The 19,000-nt window shown below is 54.8% G+C and overlaps 1 protein-coding gene across 4 annotated transcripts in view; it reads left to right on the top strand.

Moving 5' to 3' along the window:
• The window catches only part of BCL9L (BCL9 like), a 64,576-nt gene extending 45,942 nt beyond the window's left edge, over positions 1-18,634 (top strand). For 2 of the 4 annotated variants that reach the window (XM_054175978.1, XM_054175980.1), the window contains exons 2-8: positions 7,104-7,467; positions 9,096-9,218; positions 10,582-10,792; positions 11,463-11,547; positions 11,953-14,329; positions 14,773-15,033; positions 16,281-18,634. In XM_054175978.1, the coding sequence (XP_054031953.1) occupies positions 7,167-7,467; positions 9,096-9,218; positions 10,582-10,792; positions 11,463-11,547; positions 11,953-14,329; positions 14,773-15,033; positions 16,281-17,440 (4,518 nt within the window). In that variant the 5' untranslated portion in view covers positions 7,104-7,166 and the 3' untranslated portion in view covers positions 17,441-18,634. Of the gene's footprint in view, positions 1-7,103; positions 7,468-9,095; positions 9,219-10,581; positions 10,793-11,462; positions 11,548-11,952; positions 14,339-14,772; positions 15,034-16,280 lie in introns of all 4 variants that reach the window. The other 2 variants (XM_054175977.1, XM_054175979.1) reach the window with 1 other exon arrangement.
• Positions 18,635-19,000: the final 366 nt, after the last annotated feature.

Below are 19,000 nucleotides of genomic sequence, written 5' to 3'. Positions count from 1 at the left end.
GTATTTTCTCAAATCAGAAATCATCCCAGACTTCTTCAGGAAAGTGCATTGTAGTCTTTGCCTCTGAAATATTCTCAATGTAATTAAATAGTATATTTCCTTGGAGGCGTTCCAGCCCCCTCCACTATTAACCCTGAGAGGACTGGTAGGCAGTGTGCCTATGATCTCTTCCAGACTTGGGGTGAGAGGTATTTCACAGGGGTGTCTCTCCTTTTGCTGTGCTCTGCCTAATGCCTTGCTTCAAGAAGGCCTTGAGCTTGCCTTGGACCTCTGATTTCCAAAGCCAATGTGTTCCACTTGAGTTTGTTGCGGTGTCCATGGGACATTTTGGATCGGATTTGTCCCAGGATTGCTGCTCATAGTGGGTGGGCGCTGATCAGCAGAGGGGATGTGCTGAGGTGTTTGTAATGGCAGCCTGGGCTTATTACTTCCTGACTGGCTGGTGGAGAGGAGCTGGGTGACTTTCTGCTCCTCGTTGCATCATTCTGTTATGACTTGTCTTGTGTGTTGAGTGTCTGCAAGCCATGGAGCATGTCAGCACAGCTCAGGAGGCCTGGGGTTCTGGTCCTCATTGTGTATGTGCAAGTTAGTAGCCATCTGGGTTTCTCAAGAGCTGTCCCCAGCATCTGATGGGAGTGAGGTGCAATGAAGCTCCTTCCTTCTTGAATCATCATGACTCTGGTTTCCCGGCTTCCCCGTTCACCCTTTCTCCCCATAGGGGCAGCAGCAATGTCAGCTAGCTAGCACCAAGATGTGGCAGCTGTGGGGCAGGCAGGCTGGCAGGCACGAGGTTTTCCTGCCCTATCGGGAGCCAGGCATGGGCTCCGAGTTCTTGCAGCGGTAGGAATCTGTTACGGTCCTGTGGAGCGAGCGGGAACATGACTCACCAGAAAGCCCTCTGGGAATGCAGAGGGGTTTCAGGTTTCTTCAGCTATCGGCTAGTGGTTCCGGGATTGGGAATGTCAACCCAGTCTCTCCTCACCCAGAGCTTCCTCCTCCCCCTCTGCTGCTGTTCAGAGCATACTGAAGGAGACCTGCTGAAAGCAGCTTTTCTTGCTTTGTTTTGAGTTTCTTGTCTGCTAAGGTCCCAGCTTTAAAGCTGTGGCTTTTCTGATGTGCCGAGCACAAATACTGTCTGTGCAGTACTGCGTTGGATAGGGTTTATTGTGCCTTGCAAACTGTCCCCTCGCATGAGGTAGGCTGAGTTGTCTGCCCCTTTAATGAAGGGGGACTTGGGACACCCAGAAGCAGTGTATCTTGCTTGGGATGTTGCTCATGGGATTGAGAGCCAGGAGTCTTGGCTCCGTGCTTTAGCCATTGGGCATTCAGTTTGCTATTGTCTTTAAAACTCCTGTGCTGAAGTGGGTGTATTGCGAAGTTGCACTCTGCTTTGTGTTGTCTTGGATCATTTATCTTCCCATGTATCTATTTCCTAATTAATTCTCTTTTGTGCTCCAGATGTGTAGCATGCCTCCCTGAATCCTGTCTGAATCTGGGGGTGTGTGCAGAGATCTATAAGCAATCAAGATGCCTATTAGCCTGCAACAACCAAACAGGTGGGAGACAAGGGTGGACCCCCACTATGCATCTGCAACAGGATCCATCTGTTGCAACTCCAAAAAGCAGAGTAGCATCCACAGGCATCTGGATCTGGTGTTTCTCTCATTCAGAATTATGAGGGGAGTGTGGTCAGTCTCAGTAAAGACTGGAAGAGGAAAGCTTGCCAAGGTTGAGCCAGGGCCTGTCATCAGCCCAGTATGGCTTTGTCCTGTGGCTGGCTATGGCAAGGGATTGGACGTCCTCCCTGGAACAACAGGCTGCTCCCAAACAACAACAACAAAGAAAGATAACCTAGAATGCCACATTCTGGAGGGATCTGGTAGCCATTGAGGCTCAGGATGATCAGGTTGAGTGCCCGTGGGTGAAAGTTAGAGGGAAGACCAACAAGGCAGACATCCTGGTTGGAGTCTGTTGTAGACCACCCAACCAGGATGAAGGAGTTGATGAATTATTCTATAGGCAGCTAGAGGCTGTCTCAAGATCACCAGTCCTCTTTCTTATGGGTGATTTTAACCTGTCTGATATCTGCTGGGAACTTAACGCAGTAGAGAGGAGGCAGTCTAGATGGTTCTTAGAGTGTATGGAGGATAGCTTCTTATCCCAGTTGCTGTGTGAGCCTACCAGGGGTAAGGCTTTGCTTGACCTCCTTTTTACAAGCAGAAAAGGGCTGGTGGGGATGTGGTGGTTGGAGGCTGTCTGGGCTCCAGTGACCATGAGATAACTGAGTGTTTAATATGCAGTCAAGCTTAGAGGGGCAGCAACAAAACCTCCACTCTGGACTTCCAGAGGGCAGACTTCAGGTTACTCAAGGAACTAACTCAGAAGGTACCTTGGGAAACAGCCCTTAAAAACAAAGGGGTCCAGGAGGGCTGCAGCTGCTTCCAGAAGGAACTCTTGAAGGCTCAGAGCAGTGTGCCGGAAGATGAGCCGCCGGGGCAGATGGCCTGGATGGGCAATGAACTGAGCTGGCAGATGGAGCCAGGGAGCAGGAGGAAGTAGTTAGAGACCTCCTTAGCCGCTTGGATCCCCACAAGTCCATGGGACTGGATGGGATCCATCCTAGGGTGCTGAGAGAGCTGGCAGATGAGCTGGCCAAGCCGCTCTCCATCATTTTTCAGCAGTCCTGGCTCACTGGAGAGGTCCCAGATGACTGGAAGCTGCCAACGTGGTGCCCATCCACAAGAAGGGCCGGTTGGATGAGCCAGGGAATTCCAGGCCTGTCAGCCTGACCTCAGTGCCAGGCAAGGTTATGGAACAGGTCATCTTGAGTGCAGTCACACGGCACTTAGAGGATGGCCAAGGGATCAGGCCCAGCCAGCATGGATTTAGGAAGGGCAGATCCTGCCTGACCAACCTGATCTCCTTCTATGCCCAGGTGACTGCCTGGTGGATGTGGGAACTGGCTGAAGGCTGAGCCCAGAGAGTGGTGGTGAATGGTGCCACATCCAGCTGGCAGCCAGGCACTAGTGGTGTGCCCCAGGGATCAGTGCTGGGCCCCATCCTGTTCAATATCTTTACTGATGATCTGGATGAGGGCATTGAGTCCATCAGCAGTAAATTTGCAGATGACACCAGGGGCAGGTGTTGGTCTGTTAGAGGGTAGGAGAGCTCTGCAGAGGGACCTTGCCAGGCTGGACAGATGGGCAGAGTCCAAGGGCATGAGATTGAACACATCCAAGTGCCAGGTTCTGCACATTGGCCACAGCAACCCCATGCAGTGCTACAGGCTGGGGTCAGAGTGGCTGGAGAGCAGCCAGGCAGAAAGGGACCTGGGGATACTGGTTGATAGTAGGCTGAATATGAGCCAGCAGTGTGCCCAGGTGGCCAAGAAGGCAAATGGCATCCTGGCCTGTATCAGGAACAGTGTGGCCAGCAGGAGCAGGGAAGTCATTCTGCCCTGTGCTCAGCACTGGTTAGGCCACACCTTGAGTCCTGTGTCCAGTTCTGGGCTCCTCAGTTTAGGAAAGAGGTTGAGCTGCTGGAAGATGTCCAGAGAAGGGCAATAAAGCTGGGGAGGGGTCTGGAGCACAGCCCTGTGAGGAGAGGCTGAGGGAGCTGGGGTTGCTTAGCCGGTAGAAGAGGAGGCTCTGGGGAGATCTTATTGCTCTCTACAACTCCCTGAAGGGAGGTTGTAGCCAGGTGGGGGTTGGTCTCTTCTCCCAGGCAACCAGCAACAGAACAAGAGGACATAGTCTCAAGCTGTGTCAGGGGAGGTTTAGGCTGGATGTTAGGAAGAAATTCCTCCCAGAAAGAGAGATTGGCCTTGGGATGGGCTGCCCAGGGAGGTGGTGGAGTCATCATCACTGGAGGTGTTTAGGAAGAGACTGTATGGGGTACTTGGTGCCATGGTTTAGTTGATAGTGTTGGATGATGGGTTGGACTCAATGACCTCAAAGGTCTCTTCCAACCTGGTCTGGTCTATTCTATTCTATTATATTCTGTCCACGCTGCAGGCAGCATCTGAAGGTTTTGCTGTGGTGGCTGCCAGGTCCTTCAGGCTCAATGGATGTGTTCCCTGCAGTCTGACCTGAGGACTAGAGAGGCAGCGGATGGGCACATCTCCAGAGTTATTCTCTTGACGCTGCATGTGTGGTCTTAGTGGGGCCCAATTTTCTTCTTCCTTTCCCAAGGTATTCACATGCCTGTGCTATGGGATTCCAGGGCTGTGCTGCAGTGCTGCTGAGCGTTCGCGCTGTAGGCAGAGCACGTTGGGATCTCCCGTGAATAGCCATGCAGATGTGCCACAGGCAGACCTGCCTCTCCCAGCCGATCACCGAAAGTGGCGGCACTGTCTTGTTGGTCTAGCTGCACCCTGCTGTCAGTTGGTTTGTGAACTATGGGACCACGGTGCAATGTGTTGCAAAGATTGCAGCGCAGCCGGCAGAGGCTGTGGGCCACCAACAGTGGGAGCTGCTGCAGGGCTTGCTTTCTGGAACGCTGCCTGGCAGCAGCTCTTCCTGCAGGGCTGAAGGCTCCCTGCGGCTGGCCAGCCACCGGCTGCAGGCAGTGGGTGTGCTTAGCGCTGCAGCTTGTGCCATATGGACCCTATCCTCCTCCTCGCTTGCCCTCTCCGTGTCTCCTTCCCTGTTCCTGCACTCCTCCCCTTGCAAGTGGTTTGACAGAGCAATTGGGCAGGCATTGGGACCGCAGCTCTGACATAAATCTCTCCTGGTGTGGAATAAGGGGTATAAATATCCAGAGAGTGATGTGATCTTTCCAGCTGCTATTAATAGGTCCCTGGAGAACAAGAGGCAGCGAGCGAGCCTGGCTGACACTTAAAGGGCTAGCAACTCCCTTATGTGCTGTGAAAATTAATCAGCGCTGTGGCTCACCATCTTCCTCCAGGCGAGAGCAGAACCCTCGCTGAGGTGCGTGGGGAGGAGGCGGAGGAGGAGGGAGCAACTAACGACTCGCTACTTAGAAAGCGGTGATAGGGCAAGCTGTGCATCGACGATCCCACTAACCAGGAATGCCTGGGCGGGCTGTGCAGAGCGCTGTTGGTGCAGGGTGCTCTCGATCGGTGCCAGCCAGCCACCGGCTCAGCCTTGCCTTGCGGGGAGGCAGATGCCGAGAAGGCACAGCTGCAGGCAGGGAATTCACTGGCGCTAGATGGCAAGCTGCAGCAATCACCGTCTTTCGGGGATCACGGGCCTGCCAGTGTGCTCTGCTCTTTGCTTGTGTGCTGTTCTGGGTATGGTGTTTTGCCCTAGCAGAGTGAGTGCTTGGGTTTTGCCAGTGGCACGTCTTCAGGCCCGCCTTTGGCAAGGCAGTGGCAGCGTGCGTAGCACTGCTGAGCTTTGCGGCGCTGTTAGGAGACGCGGGGCTCGCTCTGGGGCCGGTGCTTCCTGCCCCTGGCTGTTAGAAGGAATCTATGCGCCGCATCTGGCCTGCGTAGTCCAGATGGGAGGAGCAGACCACAGACCCAGTAACCTCCACGTGCTGGGAATTTTCTCTGCCTGTGCATGCACAGTAAAGGTTTCCGAGTGCATTGTGGGGGCGTCATGCAAAGCTCACAGCAAGCATGAGCAAACAGTAATACCTCAACCACCACGCACACATGGTTTACTCTCCTTCTCCCCTGGTCCCTGAGAAGTAGTGAGGACAGGCAGCAGTGGTCTCTGCAGCTTTGGGGCCGCTGGCTGGGGTAGCAAGGAGGCTGTAGCAGAGGAACATGGGATTCTGATGCAGGAAGAGCTATGTGCTTTAGGTGAAGACAGCCAGGACTAGTTCTTATGGGGCTGTGAATCTTTTTGTGCTGAGACTACCTCTGAGGATTTAGCTGTGAATGCAGTTCAGGCCAGGAAGTGACAACGTGTAAAAGCTATGCCTGAAGGTCAGGAATGTCCTCTGCCTGCTCCAGTAGCCCATGAGGTGAAGCTGGCTGATGTCCCACACTATCTGTGCCATGCTGAAGACTACTTACTACAAGTAGGAGGTACTCAGAGGCCAAGAGGGATGCGTGATGCAGCTACCAGGGTGGTCTGTTGGTCTGAGGGTCAGTAGCAGCCTTCCAGAACATGCAAAATGCCTGAGCACTTTGTGCTGTGGTACTGCAGAGCTGCATCCTGGTCATCTCTACTGCCCGTGCAGAGCTCTGAGGGGAGGAATCCCAGCACAAGCGTAAGAGAGTCTCCCAAGGCAAACAGATCCTGCAAGAAGTGCTGTTGCAGCATTGCTCAGCTGCATGCACATCCTCCAGCCCAGAAGCTTGTGTGCTGTGCCCCAACTGACTCTTGCCCAAAACACTCTGTCTCAGCTTGTGGGGCTAGTTGGGAAATGGGGCTGGGGCTGGAGCAGGAGTGCCTCACCTTGCTATCCTGGCAAACCCATGGCACATTGCATCAGCCTGCTAGGCTGGAAGCTGCTGCTGAAGTGGGTTCTCCCTCACCCAGGGCCCTGGAGCAGGAGCCAGCATGGTCCCTCAGGCCCCTGGGAGAGACAGGGATACCACTTAGCTGAGTAGTGCTTCCTGGCTCTGCCCTTGCCTTGCAGTCCATTGCTGCCACCTTCTCAGCTGCCTGGACCTTCTTAGTCCTCCCCTGTCCCATCCCAGCTTTCTTTGTATAGACCTGCATCAAGACCATTTTCTGTCTGTTCAGTTGTTTCCTGTGTGTTTTGCAGAGCAGCAGAAGGGTCCCTGGAGCCAGCAGGGCGCTAGATTTCTGTCCTGGGTCACAAAGCTGTCAGAGCTCTGGGGAAAGCGTGCGCAATAGCTCTAAGGATCCTTTCACTTACCAAAGGGTCAGGCTGGCTGGGAGCACCCCATTCTCATCATGGCCTCAGAACAGAGGCTCTTGTACCCATGCCAGTGGCAGGCCTGCTGTGCCTAGGAGGGATTTTGCTATATGTGTCTGCATGAAGCTAACTGCAGAGCAGGGTCCTTTGTTTGAAGGGACCAAGGCTAATTCCTGCACAAGCAGCTCTGGGCCTTGCCACAGGCTTGTCTGGCCCTGCAACCTGCAGCAGTCCCAGTGCCCTGTCCTGGGGCTGTGGCTCTGGAACCTGTGCCCAGGTGAAGGGTACCCTGCTCACTTCTTTTGCAGGTTTCTGATCGAAGCACCCGGGAGCTCCCTCCACTGGCGCTGCGGGAAGCTTTAGCCAATCCAATGCACCCTGACAACAAACTGCCCAGCCATGGCAAGGCAGGCAGCAGCGGTGCCCCGGCCCAGCACCACAACGTGAGCCAAGCACCCACCTGCAGCCTGGGCTCTAAGGGCGTAGGTGTGGGCAGCCATGGCAGCAAGGCCAGTCAGATCTCTCCTGGCAACTCTGGACTGAAAACCAGCCAGAACACTGTCCCAAACTTCAGTTCTTTGAAGGGCAAGGTGAAACGGGAACGAAGCATCTCGGTGGACTCTGGAGAACAGCGAGAAACCAGCACCCCTTCACAGGACGCAGAATCTAAAGGTAATACTTCCCTAAACTTTGCCTCAGCACGCCCTCCTTGCAGTTGCTCCAAGTGTCCTGGCAGGACCTGGAATGGGAGCAGCTGTGAGCATCACAGGTATCTGTTCTGTCTCTTCTGTCTGGACTTGTCCTGGTTGCCTATGCATCTTTGCATCACTACTTGTTTCATCTGCAAGTTTGGGACCAGAGTGGCTGAGCATTATCTTTACATTTCATTCCCTAAACTGCTTGTTACACTGAGAATCTGGGATACTGGTGTTTGTGGGCTACTGTGGCCAGCTAAGCAAGAGCATGGCTCACTGAAACTGCACCAAAGACCCCTGCATGCAACTTTCAACTTGAGACAGAGTGGAGTCATTTTCTTTCTCCTTGCTGTTGGCAAAGAGCTACCTTTGTGGTGTTCTTGCAGCTGCCTGATGACTTGGTTGTGGCTAGCAAGGAGGTGCTCTGAGGGTCACCGGCTGAACAGTTCTGTGATTTCATAAGATGACTCCTGTGCTGCAGCATGTGGCTTCTGGAAAAGGACTGAATCAGTGCTTTCAAACCCTCTGGCTTCCCTCTCCTCACCAGCCTTCCCCCTAGTCTCTTGTCTTCCACTGAATTCTGTGCTCACTGGCTGCATGGGATGCTTTAGCATCTTGCAGGTGTTTATGTCAGAGGAGAAGTCCTTGTGGTGCTCCTGTTTCCAACCCAGATTCACACCTGGTCCCCAAACACAGAGCTGTTCTTCTGGCTCTGCCCCATACCATTTGGTTTCACAGCCAAAACTGTGTCACCTGTGTTGGCCTCTGGCTTAGGCCAGAACCATACCTTGGAAGAAAGTATAATGTACCTGAACAGACCTCCTGCCCCTGGGCAAGCTTTCTCCCCATTGCTTTGGGGGGCTACTGTATGCCACTGGTCGTTACCCAAACACTATCTTGCAGCCCAGACTTCCAGGAGAAAATTATTAAAGTGGCTTGGTAAGAAAGCCCCAATACACTGCCCTGCTAGAGCATGTGAGTGTGGCTGGCAACCAGGGGAGGGGGTGACAAAGGGAGACCAGGCAGTGTCGTGTTAAAGCACAAGTCTGAAAGTTATCCATCCCGTGCCTAATTCCTTTCCCCAAGCCACTTTCTCTTTGAGCTGCATCAACCCCATCTGAGAAACAGAGGCAGAGGGAGAATCTGAGTTCACAGAGGGCGTAAAGACCCCTGTCTGACTGATGTCTGCGAAGGGCAGAGTCCTACAGAGGATGTGAATGTGTCCTCCCATTCCATTTTCAGGTTTTAATGGCTAAATCAAAGGCCCCTTAAATTCAGCGTTAATGCCCAAAACTCTCTGGTTTGGAACAGCAGTTGGGTATGCCCTGTGTTTGCAGACTCCTTTCAGACAGTAAGCAATACATCCCGTTCTGAACCACTAGCTCTCACAGAGGAGTCTCACCATGTCTGACTGCAAAGATGAAGAGCCAAGACTGAGCAGATGCTTCAGGATCTTCACCAGGGCCAGGCAGATGTCACTTTAGGGCAATGCATCCTGGGCCAGGTTGGCAGTGCTAGTGTGCAGCACACAGCCGGGCTGGGCTTCAGCCTTCCCAGCCCCTGCCAGGTCTCTTCAGTTCCTGTGATGGCTCTTTCCCTTGGCAGGTGAGGTGGCTCCCCGCAGCAAGAGGCGGTGCGTGCTGGAAAGGAAGCAGCCATACAGTGGGGACGAATGGTGCTCTGGACCAGACAGCGAGGAGGACGACAAGCCCATCAGCAGTGCACACAGTGAGTGTCTGTCTCCTTACTAGCTCAGGAGCTTGAATCCAGCTAGATCCTTCCTGTTGCGCAGCAGGGCAGATGGCATCGGCGCTCGCAGCTTTGCCTCTGTGTGCTGCCTTAGCTGGGCATGTGGCGTGGTGGACCCCTTCAGTTGGTGCTGCTTGTGCTGGGAGAATGTTTGCAGCCATGCAGTGAGGCATAGGATCTGTTTTGTGGAGCTGCTACCAAGATGCTGGAGGAGAAGGTGTTGAGGGTGAAATGTCCCTACTGTATGTTGCTCTGGCCACACTAGCAGCAGAACTGCCATCTTGGAAGAATGCCTGGTGTAACTCTGGTGAAGCACGCCTGCCCTGTCCATGGGACATACACTGCCCTTATTGCAGCATCTGAGTCCATTCCAGGCCATCCACTTGGTTCTCTGTGGTTGTACTTTTAAGGCAGCTGAATCTAAAGAGGCTCTCAGGCTCTTGCGAGGGGTTCAGGTAGGGCTTAGCTGGTTTGGGATGACAAACTGTCTCTCTCATCTTGTTTTTCAAAAGCATTAAAACTCTTTGACTTTTTAGTATCTAGAATTCAGTTTCAAATTGTTATGGGGAGAACATCTGAGAGGACAAGGCCTGGTCCTGTGGGGCCCAGGGGCTGCAGCTGATGGAGAACATGGAAGCATATTAAAAACAAGTACCAGGTGGCCTTTGTGCCTGGCGGTGTGCTGTAGCTGTGCTCTCCAGGATGTTCCCTTGTGCTTCTATCCACAGTCCCCAGCCCTCTGGGGAAGGGACAGTGCCACCTTACCATCTCTTCCTGCTCTGAAATCCACCTAATTAGAGCAGGTCAAGGTGGGACTGTCTGGGGGCCAGGCATGGCAGTTCCCATCAGCGTTCTGGCGATGTCTCCTCCTCCTGTGCTACTGGCGCTGGTGTTGATTAGGTCCACTGGAAGGTCTGTTGTGAGATGCTGCTGGGAAGAGAACAGCAAACCTGCTTCGGTGCGGGGCTGTGGTGTGTCTGGGGCTCGGCAGGAGGGAGGTACTGCGTGCTCCCGGTAATTGCAATGCTTATTAATTAGGAGTAGTGTGTAACGACTCAAGCCGCCGCTCCAGTGGACAGCACCCTCGCATGGCCCGCTCCCGGAGTGTCAGTCTCAGAGGCAGGGACAGGAGGACAGCAGCGGCCCCTTTGCGGCGGGGACGGCCGGGCGGGTGCTGCCCCCTGCCGCTGCCCCGCACGGGCAGCTGTGCTTCCTCCACCCCGGAGCCGTTCCCGGCCATGCTGCCCCGCGGGTCCCTGCCCCGGCGTCCTCCCTCTCGCCTGTCCCTGCCCGCGGGTCTCCCCTGCACTAGGCTCAGCAACTTGTCCCTGTGCTCCTGCAGACTGTAATGTACCAGATCCTGCGATGTCCACGGCCCCACAGCTTGGCCCAGGGTCCAACCCGCTGCCGAACCTGACTGAGACAAGCACTTCCAGCGTGCCCCATGGTGCTGCCCCCGGCCTGCGCTCAGATGCTGCAGGAGGCGGAGGCAGTGGGACAGGAAAGCAGCCCTCACAGTTCGTTTACGTCTTTACAACGCACCTTGCTAACACGTAAGCAGTGAACCCTGTCCCTCTGCTGCTGTAGGGCAGACAAGTGTCTCTTTGGCCACAGAGCTGGGTCTCCCTGGAGTTCAGGAAGTCTGCCGGCAGCTACTGCTGATGGGCAAACTTTGTCTTCAGTGTGCGCTCCCGCCCAGCACTGCCCAGCGCTGCCTACTGATTCATATGCTGTAGGGTACATCTGGTCAGCATCCTGCATGGACTGCTTTGCTATGGTCTGATTCAGAAGTGACTAAGGGGCTGGGTGACATGGGGAGCGCACCTAGTGTGCTCTGCTTGATTTGTCCCTTTTGCTCTGTGCTGTCCTGGCCATGGAGCCTTAGGAAGGCTGTTTAGTTTTAGAGCTCTGCTATACCGCAGGTTTGTTGTGGTGAAGTCCAGAGCATGTTTGTGACAGCCACCATGGGGCAGCCTGCACAAGGCAGAGCCAACTGCCCATTGCAGCACATGGGAAGAAGGAAATCCCTGGGCATCAGTTGGAGGATCTCACTGGGACACGTGCAGGACATGTGGGAGGATTCTGAATGCCCCCCCTTCTTGGTGATCCTCCAGAGACTTCCCTCTTCCTACAGGATGGAAGAGTGGAGGTGGCACCTAGGGCCTGGGATGCGTTGGATGGGGCACAGTGCCTTTTCTCAAGCAGTTTGTGCTCTCTCCTCAGAGCTGCAGAAGCTGTCCTTCAGGGCCGAGCGGACTCCATTCTGGCCTACCATCAGCAGAATGTCCCACGGGCAAAGCTAGACCAGGTATACCAGCCATGAACCAATGGCTCCTGTTGGCACATGCTGTTGACCCTTCCCTTCCAACACAGCTGTTCTCCCCCAGCTCCTGGCTCAGATGTGGAGAAAGGGGTTGTCAGGATGCCTTTTCAGTGGTGTGGGAAGCTGCTTTGGCATGGAGCCTCTTTGGAGTGAATCCTTGATGCTGCCAGATGTAAAAAGATTGGGATGGGGCATGGGCCTGTGGCCCCACAGCTGTATGGGCAGAGTACCTGATTGCATGTTATTCAGGGCCTGTGTCTTCCCTTCAGGGAATGAGAGCAAACTGCTTCACGAGGTGTATGGGAGGCAGAGAGCTCTCCTGCAGGGTGCAGGCAGGGATCCCTGCCCAGACCTTTTCCTGCTCAACTTTATTTCTCTTTTCTCTGCAAGGCACCAGCTCCTAAAGTGCTGGGGATTGCTGAGCCACTTCCGATTAACCCTCCTGCTGCCAACACTCCACAGTCCCAGCCACCGGCACCTCAGGCAAGTCAGCCGCAGCCTCCTCCACCGCAGCCTCCGCCCCCACCTCAGCCCATTGGTCAAACAGCTTTGCCTGCACCCAGCAGCATCCCCCAGGAAGGGACAAGTGAAGATGTCCGAAGAGATCTGACTCCCAATTCTTTGGGGAACAACAATAACAGCAACCAGCCCGGAAGCAACCACCCAAACACACCCACCGCATCTGCTAACACCATGCAGCCTGGGCAAGTGGACTCCTCCACCACATCTAGCTCCAGCCTCCTTGGGGAAGGCCCAGGCCCAGGGATGCCAGGGAATGGGCAGGCAGGCCTGGGCCCCAGGAACCCCATGAACTCTGAAGGGCTCTCAAAGGAGCAGCTGGAGCACCGGGAGCGCTCTTTGCAGACCCTGCGGGACATTGAGCGTCTGCTGCTGCGCAGCGGGGAGGCTGAGTCCTTCATAAAGTCCAGCCAGAACACAGGAGAGGGTGCGACTGCCCCTCAGCCACAGGCTGCGCCTGCCCAGCCCCCCGTGCCCCCTCCCAGCATGAAGAAGTATGAAGAGCCTCTGCAGTCCATGATCTCCCAGACCCAGAGCCTTGGTGGGCCCAGCCTGGAACACGAGGTGCCACACCACCCAGGTGCTGACATGGGGCAGCAGATGAACATGATGATGCAGCGGCTGAACCAAGACAGCCTGACACCAGAGCAAGTGGCCTGGAGGAAGCTGCAGGAAGAGTACTATGAGGAAAAGCGGCGGAAAGAGGAGCAGATCAGCATCCATGGACGGTCTATGCAGGAGATCATGATCCCACAGTCAATGGGGAGCATGATGATGCGTGGGCCCCCGCCACCCTACCACAGCAAGCCTGGAGAGCAGTGGCCACCAGGGATGGGCAACCAGCTGCGAGGACCCATAGATGTGCAAGACCCTATGCAGCTGCGTGGAGGGCCACCCTTCCCAGGGCCACGTTTCCCTGGGAATCAAATGCAGAGAGTCTCTGGCTTTGGAGGGCCCATGCAGAGCATGTCCTTGGATGCTCTTGGCCCCATGAACGCCATGCAGAGGCCAGTCAGGCCCAGCATGGGATGGAGCGATGATATGCCTCCTATGGGAGGCCCTGGGAACTTTCCACAAGGCACCTTGCCCTATCCATCAGGGCAAGGGGACCCCGAAAGGTTCATGAATCCCCGTGCCAGAGAGGAGATCCTGCGGCATCAGCTGATGGAGAAACGCCCGGTGGCGATGCAGAGGCCCATGGGGATGTCCGGCACCTCGATGAGCCAGGGCATGGAAATGGAGAGGATGATACAGGCTCACAGGCAGATGGACCCATCCATGTTTGCTGGGCAGATAACGGGTGACAGTCTGAGCAGTGCCCCACTGGGAATGGACTTTGCAGGCACTCGGGGAATGCTGAGCCCCCCGATGAGTCAGTCAGGTCTTCGGGACATGGACGCACCCATGGGCCCTGGCAACCTCAACATGAATATGAATGTCAACATGAACATGAACATGAACCTTAACGTCCAGATGACCCCACAACAGCAGATGATGATGTCGCAGAAGATGAGGGGCCCTGATATGATGGCCCACCAAGGCATGAGCCCCGAGGAGCTGGCCAGGGCAAGGGCTCAGAATGGCAATGGCAGTGCAATGCTGGGGGGACCCCAGAAAATGGTAATTCCCTCCCAGTTCCCCAACCAAGGACAGCAAGGCTTCTCGAGTGGGCAAGGGCCATATCCCAACATGCCCCAGGAGATGGGTAGTGGCTCAGACATGTTCAGCCCTGAGCAGAACACCATGCCCGTTGGCAGCATCGGTGGCACCACCAGGCTCAGCCACATCCCTCTGCCTCCAGCCTCCAATCCTGCTCCCACGCAGGCCAACATGCACCCAGCACCTTCTCGGGGACTGGGTCGCCGGCCCTCTGACCTCACCATCAACATCAGCCAGATGAACTCCCCTAGCATGGGTCACCTCAAGTCTCCCACCCTCAGCCAGGTGCACTCGCCACTGGTCACCTCTCCCTCTGCCAACCTCAAATCCCCACAGACTCCCTCGCAGATGGTCAGCATGCCACCTTCAAACCAGTCTGGACCCCTCAAGTCCCCCCAAGTGATGAGCTCCTCGCTGAATGTCCGGTCTCCAACTGGCTCACCAAGCCGCCTGAAGTCCCCTTCTATGACTGTTCCTTCCCCTGGTTGGGTGCCATCTCCCAAAGCTACCATGTCCAGCCCAGGAGTCAACCATAGCAAGCAGACTCTCAGCATGAGCTCCTCTACTTCCATGGGAGGACTGGATCAGGGTACGCCAGGTACCTTGTGTGAGAGCATGTGCTTGGTTCGGGTGGGCGTGTGGACGCAGTTTCTCTGCAGCCCACCTGCTCTCACAGGAGTGGGGAGACACTTGCTCCTGTGCTTGCCCTTCTGTCTCATGGAGCAAGTGGGTTTTTTTTTTTCCCAGGATTCCTTTTCAGGTAGGTGGAGGGTGAACAGAGCAGCTTTTACTTCAGCCCCAGCTCAGACTCTGTGATACAGGCAACAAAAGCTGTGCCTGTGCTGGGCAGTCAGGGAGTAGGGGTCTTGGCAAGAGCCTCCTCGGAGTTTGGATGGTGTTGGGTTGTGCCAGCTCTGCAGTTTGCAGCCTCCTCTAGTCACTGCCATCAGGAGTAGGGGACAAGGTCACTGTCTGATGGGAGCAAGCTGTGGTGTGCAGGTAATGCTAAGATGGTCTCTGTCTTGCTTGCAGGTTCTCTCTCCTCTGGGCCTCGGAACAGCTCCTCTGCACCAGCCAGTAACACCTCTAGCGCCATGAATCCCAACATGCCTTTTACTTCCTCTCCAGATCCATCCCCCTCCCAGAACCCCCTCTCACTGATGATGTCCCAGATGTCCAAGTATGCTATGCCCAGCTCCACACCACTTTACCACAATGCCATCAAAACCATTGCCACTTCTGATGATGAGCTGTTGCCAGACAGGCCTCTGCTCCCCCCTGGAAGCATGTCAGGTGTGTACTTCTTGGGCTGGCCTTGCAACAAGGAGTCAGACTGTCTCAGAGCTGTCCCCAGGCCTGAGGCACCAGGTGGAGGAGGCAGCAGAAGCTGTGTTCTCCCACAGACTACTATGTCCAACAGTCTGCTCACTTTTCTGCCCTGTGCCTGGGCTGCCCATCACATGTTGCCTTGGGTGTGCTGTCTAGAAGGATGTGAGCCAGCCTGGCCTTGGGGCTCCCTTCTTCCACAAGGTCTGGAAGTTCTCATATCTACCTTTACTCTGAGTGGACACATTGGCCCAGAATTTTCATAGTTCTTAGTGTTGTCTCAGGCTCAGGATTTAGAGGAAAAGGTTTGCTTGCTGCTTGGAGCCCTTGTGTTCTTGTGCAGTGAGGCAGGGGTGCTCTGAACATGGTTTGGGGAAGTGGTATTTTGAGTGGAGCCAAGGTGCCTGCATAGGCAAGGTAATGTCATAGCATGGTTCTGATTTCAGCAGGCGACAGACAGCTACGCTCTATTAGCTGGTGGCACTGCTGGGGACAGATAGGCAAATAAGTGTCTTTCGTCACTTGGCAAAGGGGAATTCCAGCATGCTGTGCTGCTTCATTTAGGTGTTTAAAGCTGTGTGGAAAATATTTTTGGCAGTTTTTGAAATGGAAATAAACTTTTTAACCCTTTCACTGCTGAGTAGTCATTTAGGTTGACCTCAGACATGCAAGTGAATTGTCTGCCCCTAGCCCAAAGGCCTCTGCAGGCACTGATGGCTCTGCTGTACCAATGGAGCAGTCCTCCCTCCTGGACAGCACCTGTCAGGCTTCTGACTCTTTTGCTTTTTGCCTTCTTGCTGCCCAGGGTTCTGTGGTCACAGGAGCTTGCCAGGTGGCTGACCAGGCAGTGGTGAAGGGTCTCTCCTTGGTACCTTCCAGACCCTGCCCAGATGACATTGTAGGACGTTCCCAATGGGGAGAGCCGAATGGGGCTCTCTAATCAGTGGGCCATAAGGAGTTCTAAATCCAGCATGGGACTGAATGAAGCTGGAATAGCACTCTGCTGCTTGTGGGCTCGGGGAGTTGGAGTCTGGCACCGTTTTTTCCTGATGTTGGTGTTTTGCAAGCCCATCTCGCGACTGTTTACTGAGCATCACATTCCATGCTCAGGGTTTTCTGAGTGGGAGAGCTCAGCAGGTTTCCAAGGTGTGGGTTTTGCAGCCCAGAGAGGTCTGTGGGCAGAGTTAACTCTTCTCTCTTTTTCTTCACCTTAGGTGTGGCAGGGAATCAGCCGAATCAACTGCACTTGAACTCTGTGGGGCCAGGGTCCTCTCAGAGCCCCATGGGAATGAACCTGCCTGGTCAGCAACCCCTTTCTCATGAACCACCACCCACTTCCATGATGTCCTCCCCAAACCCTCTGGGCTCCAACATTCCTATGCACCCGAGTGCACCAGGGGCAGGTGTGCCCACCCAGAACCCCATGATGCTGCCCCCAGGGCCCCAGGACGGCTTGAACCAGCAGTGTGGCCCCGTGCCCAACAGCTCACAGATGATTCCTTCCAACCAGCTGGTGTTCCCCCGCATGCAGCAGCCTCACAACCCCATGTCGTCTCCTGCCGGAGGCATGCCCATAGCCCCCGGTGGGGGAGGTGGCCCTGGCATGCAGCAGCATTACCCACCAGGGATGCCCTTACCGCCTGAGGACCTTCCCTCGCAGCAGCCTGGCCAGATGCCCCCTCAGCAGCACATGATGGGCAAGAACATCCCACCTCGGATCAGTGAGCCCTACCCACCTGTGCTTCCAGGGGTGGCATCGGTGTTGAACGACCCCGAGCTCAGCGAGGTCATCCGCCCCACGCCCACGGGCATCCCCGAGTTTGACCTGTCCAGGATCATCCCATCGGAGAAGCCAAGCAGCACCTTGCAGTATTTCCCCAAGAGTGACAACCAAGCACCCAAATCACAGCCTTCCAACCTCCACCTCATGAACCTGCAGAACATGATGGCTGACCAGCCCCCAGTGCGGCCAGGTATGAATGCCCCCAGCCTCCCTGGGCAGCAGGGTGTGCAGAGGGGACTCACTATGCCTATGTGCCATCCTGGACAAGTGCCCATGCTGGGCAGGACAGGCATACCGCCCCAGCAAGGCATGATGGGCAACAGCATGCACCAGGGCATGATGTCTCCACAGCAGAGCCTGATGGCCCAGCAGAATTTCATGCTGATGCAGGCCAAGCAGAGGAGCATGTCAGTGTCGGGGGAGATGTATGCGCAGACAGGACACATGATGTCACCTCAGGGCTCTCTCATGGGGCCCCCGCCTCAGCAGAACCTCATGGTCACACACCAGATGAGGCAGAGGAGTGTCTCCCTGGACAGCCAGATGAGTTACATCCCCGGGCCTGGGAACATGGCAAACCTGCCCTTCTGACCCCAGCTGGTGCTCGGGGGCGGGAGCGGACAGGGCTGCCTGTACAAATGTTTTTAAACCTTTCTTCGGGGGAGGGTTGGGGGCCAATGCAGGTGGAGGACACCACATGGGATGCTTTTCATATCGGATTCACCTCTACACAGAAAAACAGATGTGCAGTAAACTTGATGTGAATTGGGTTTCTTTCTGCATTCTTTTTTGGAGAAGGGGAGGGTGGAGGGGCTGGGAGTGGGGCTGTTACTTTGAACCCTGCGTGGTGACCAGGGACATCCAAACCCTGTGGCAGTTTGTAAAGCTTTCATTTGTGGTTTCCTCTGTGAAGTGTTTTTCCTTTCCCTTTCCCCCCTCGCTCTCTCTTTTTCTTTTTTATTTTTTTTTTTAATTATTATTATTTTTAAGCCACCAAAATGTGCAAGAGGGTTTTTGGAACTAGCTGTAAATAGGTCGCTGGGTAAGGCAAAAACTTGTGCTGGTTTTTTAATTGTTCTGTATTTCTGTGTTTTAATAGAAGCCTCAAACCATGGTTTTTTTAAAGAAAAAAATCGGAAACAAAAACCATGCTGAAGGCAACAATGTACAAGGATTGAAAGCTTGCACTGGGGGAGGCAGGAGGATCCCCCAGGGTGCACAGGGCATGGAGAGATCCCACTGTGGAGTGAGTGTCAGAGCTGTGCTGTTCCTGTGTCTGAGCAGCTTGCGTGTGCAGGCTGTGTCGCTTCACGCAGATCTTGGGCCCCTGTAGAGGCTGTGCTGAGTACACAACCAACCACCGAGGACTGCCCAGGAGATCAGAGCTATGGCCTCATGAAGCACTGCTGAAGCTGTCAGTCCTCATCCAGTGGAGCAGAGGCCACAGCTTCACAGGATACAGTTCTCACTGTTCTGTGGCAAAACTGCCATCTCTGGGATGGGAAGGATGCCAGCCCTTTGGCTGGAGCAGCAGCGGGGACCTAGGCTTTGCAGATGATAATGTGCTGTACCTGAAGGTCTCAACCAGCTCTGTCATCTCTAGTCCCTCCTCTTCCTTTCAGGCTGTGTTCCTTATAGGCAGGGTCATTTGGTATGTAGGAACAGATGGGTGATGCATTCTTGTGCTTCCAGGAGAGGTGATCTGGGAATCCTGCTCTTCTGTAGCCTTCCTGCACCAGCTCTTTATCCATCCATCCATCGTCCTCAGCCACTGTGCTGCACCTCCTCTGCTGCACCTCCTCTGCCTCTGCCCTTGAATGTTCTCCCAGGTTTTCCTTATGCTTTGTTAGGCCTCCTCCTTTAGAGTTTCACAGTCAGTCTTCATCTTTCTCTGAGCTACTGGTGGCAGCCCTTCCCTATTGCACAACAGAGGTCCAGCCATTGAAGACCTGTCCCTGCGTGCAATATTCTGCCTCTGTGTGAGAGTCGTCCTGTAACGTGTCAGCAGTGCAGCCATCCTATGCTTCGGACAGAAGAGGCCACGGTTGTGTTGTAGCCCCTCATTCCTAGGCTGGTGCAAGTGTGCCAGTCAAACAATACCAGCTCTTCTGGATGTGCTCCACCTGCTCCATCCTCCACTACGTAAGGTCT

Source organism: Dryobates pubescens, chromosome 34, assembly GCF_014839835.1.
Source record: "Dryobates pubescens isolate bDryPub1 chromosome 34, bDryPub1.pri, whole genome shotgun sequence".
In the NCBI taxonomy this organism is placed as follows: Eukaryota; Metazoa; Chordata; class Aves; order Piciformes; family Picidae; genus Dryobates; species Dryobates pubescens.
The sequence above is the reverse complement of the archived record's forward strand: the minus strand, read 5'-3'. Positions and strand labels throughout refer to the sequence as shown.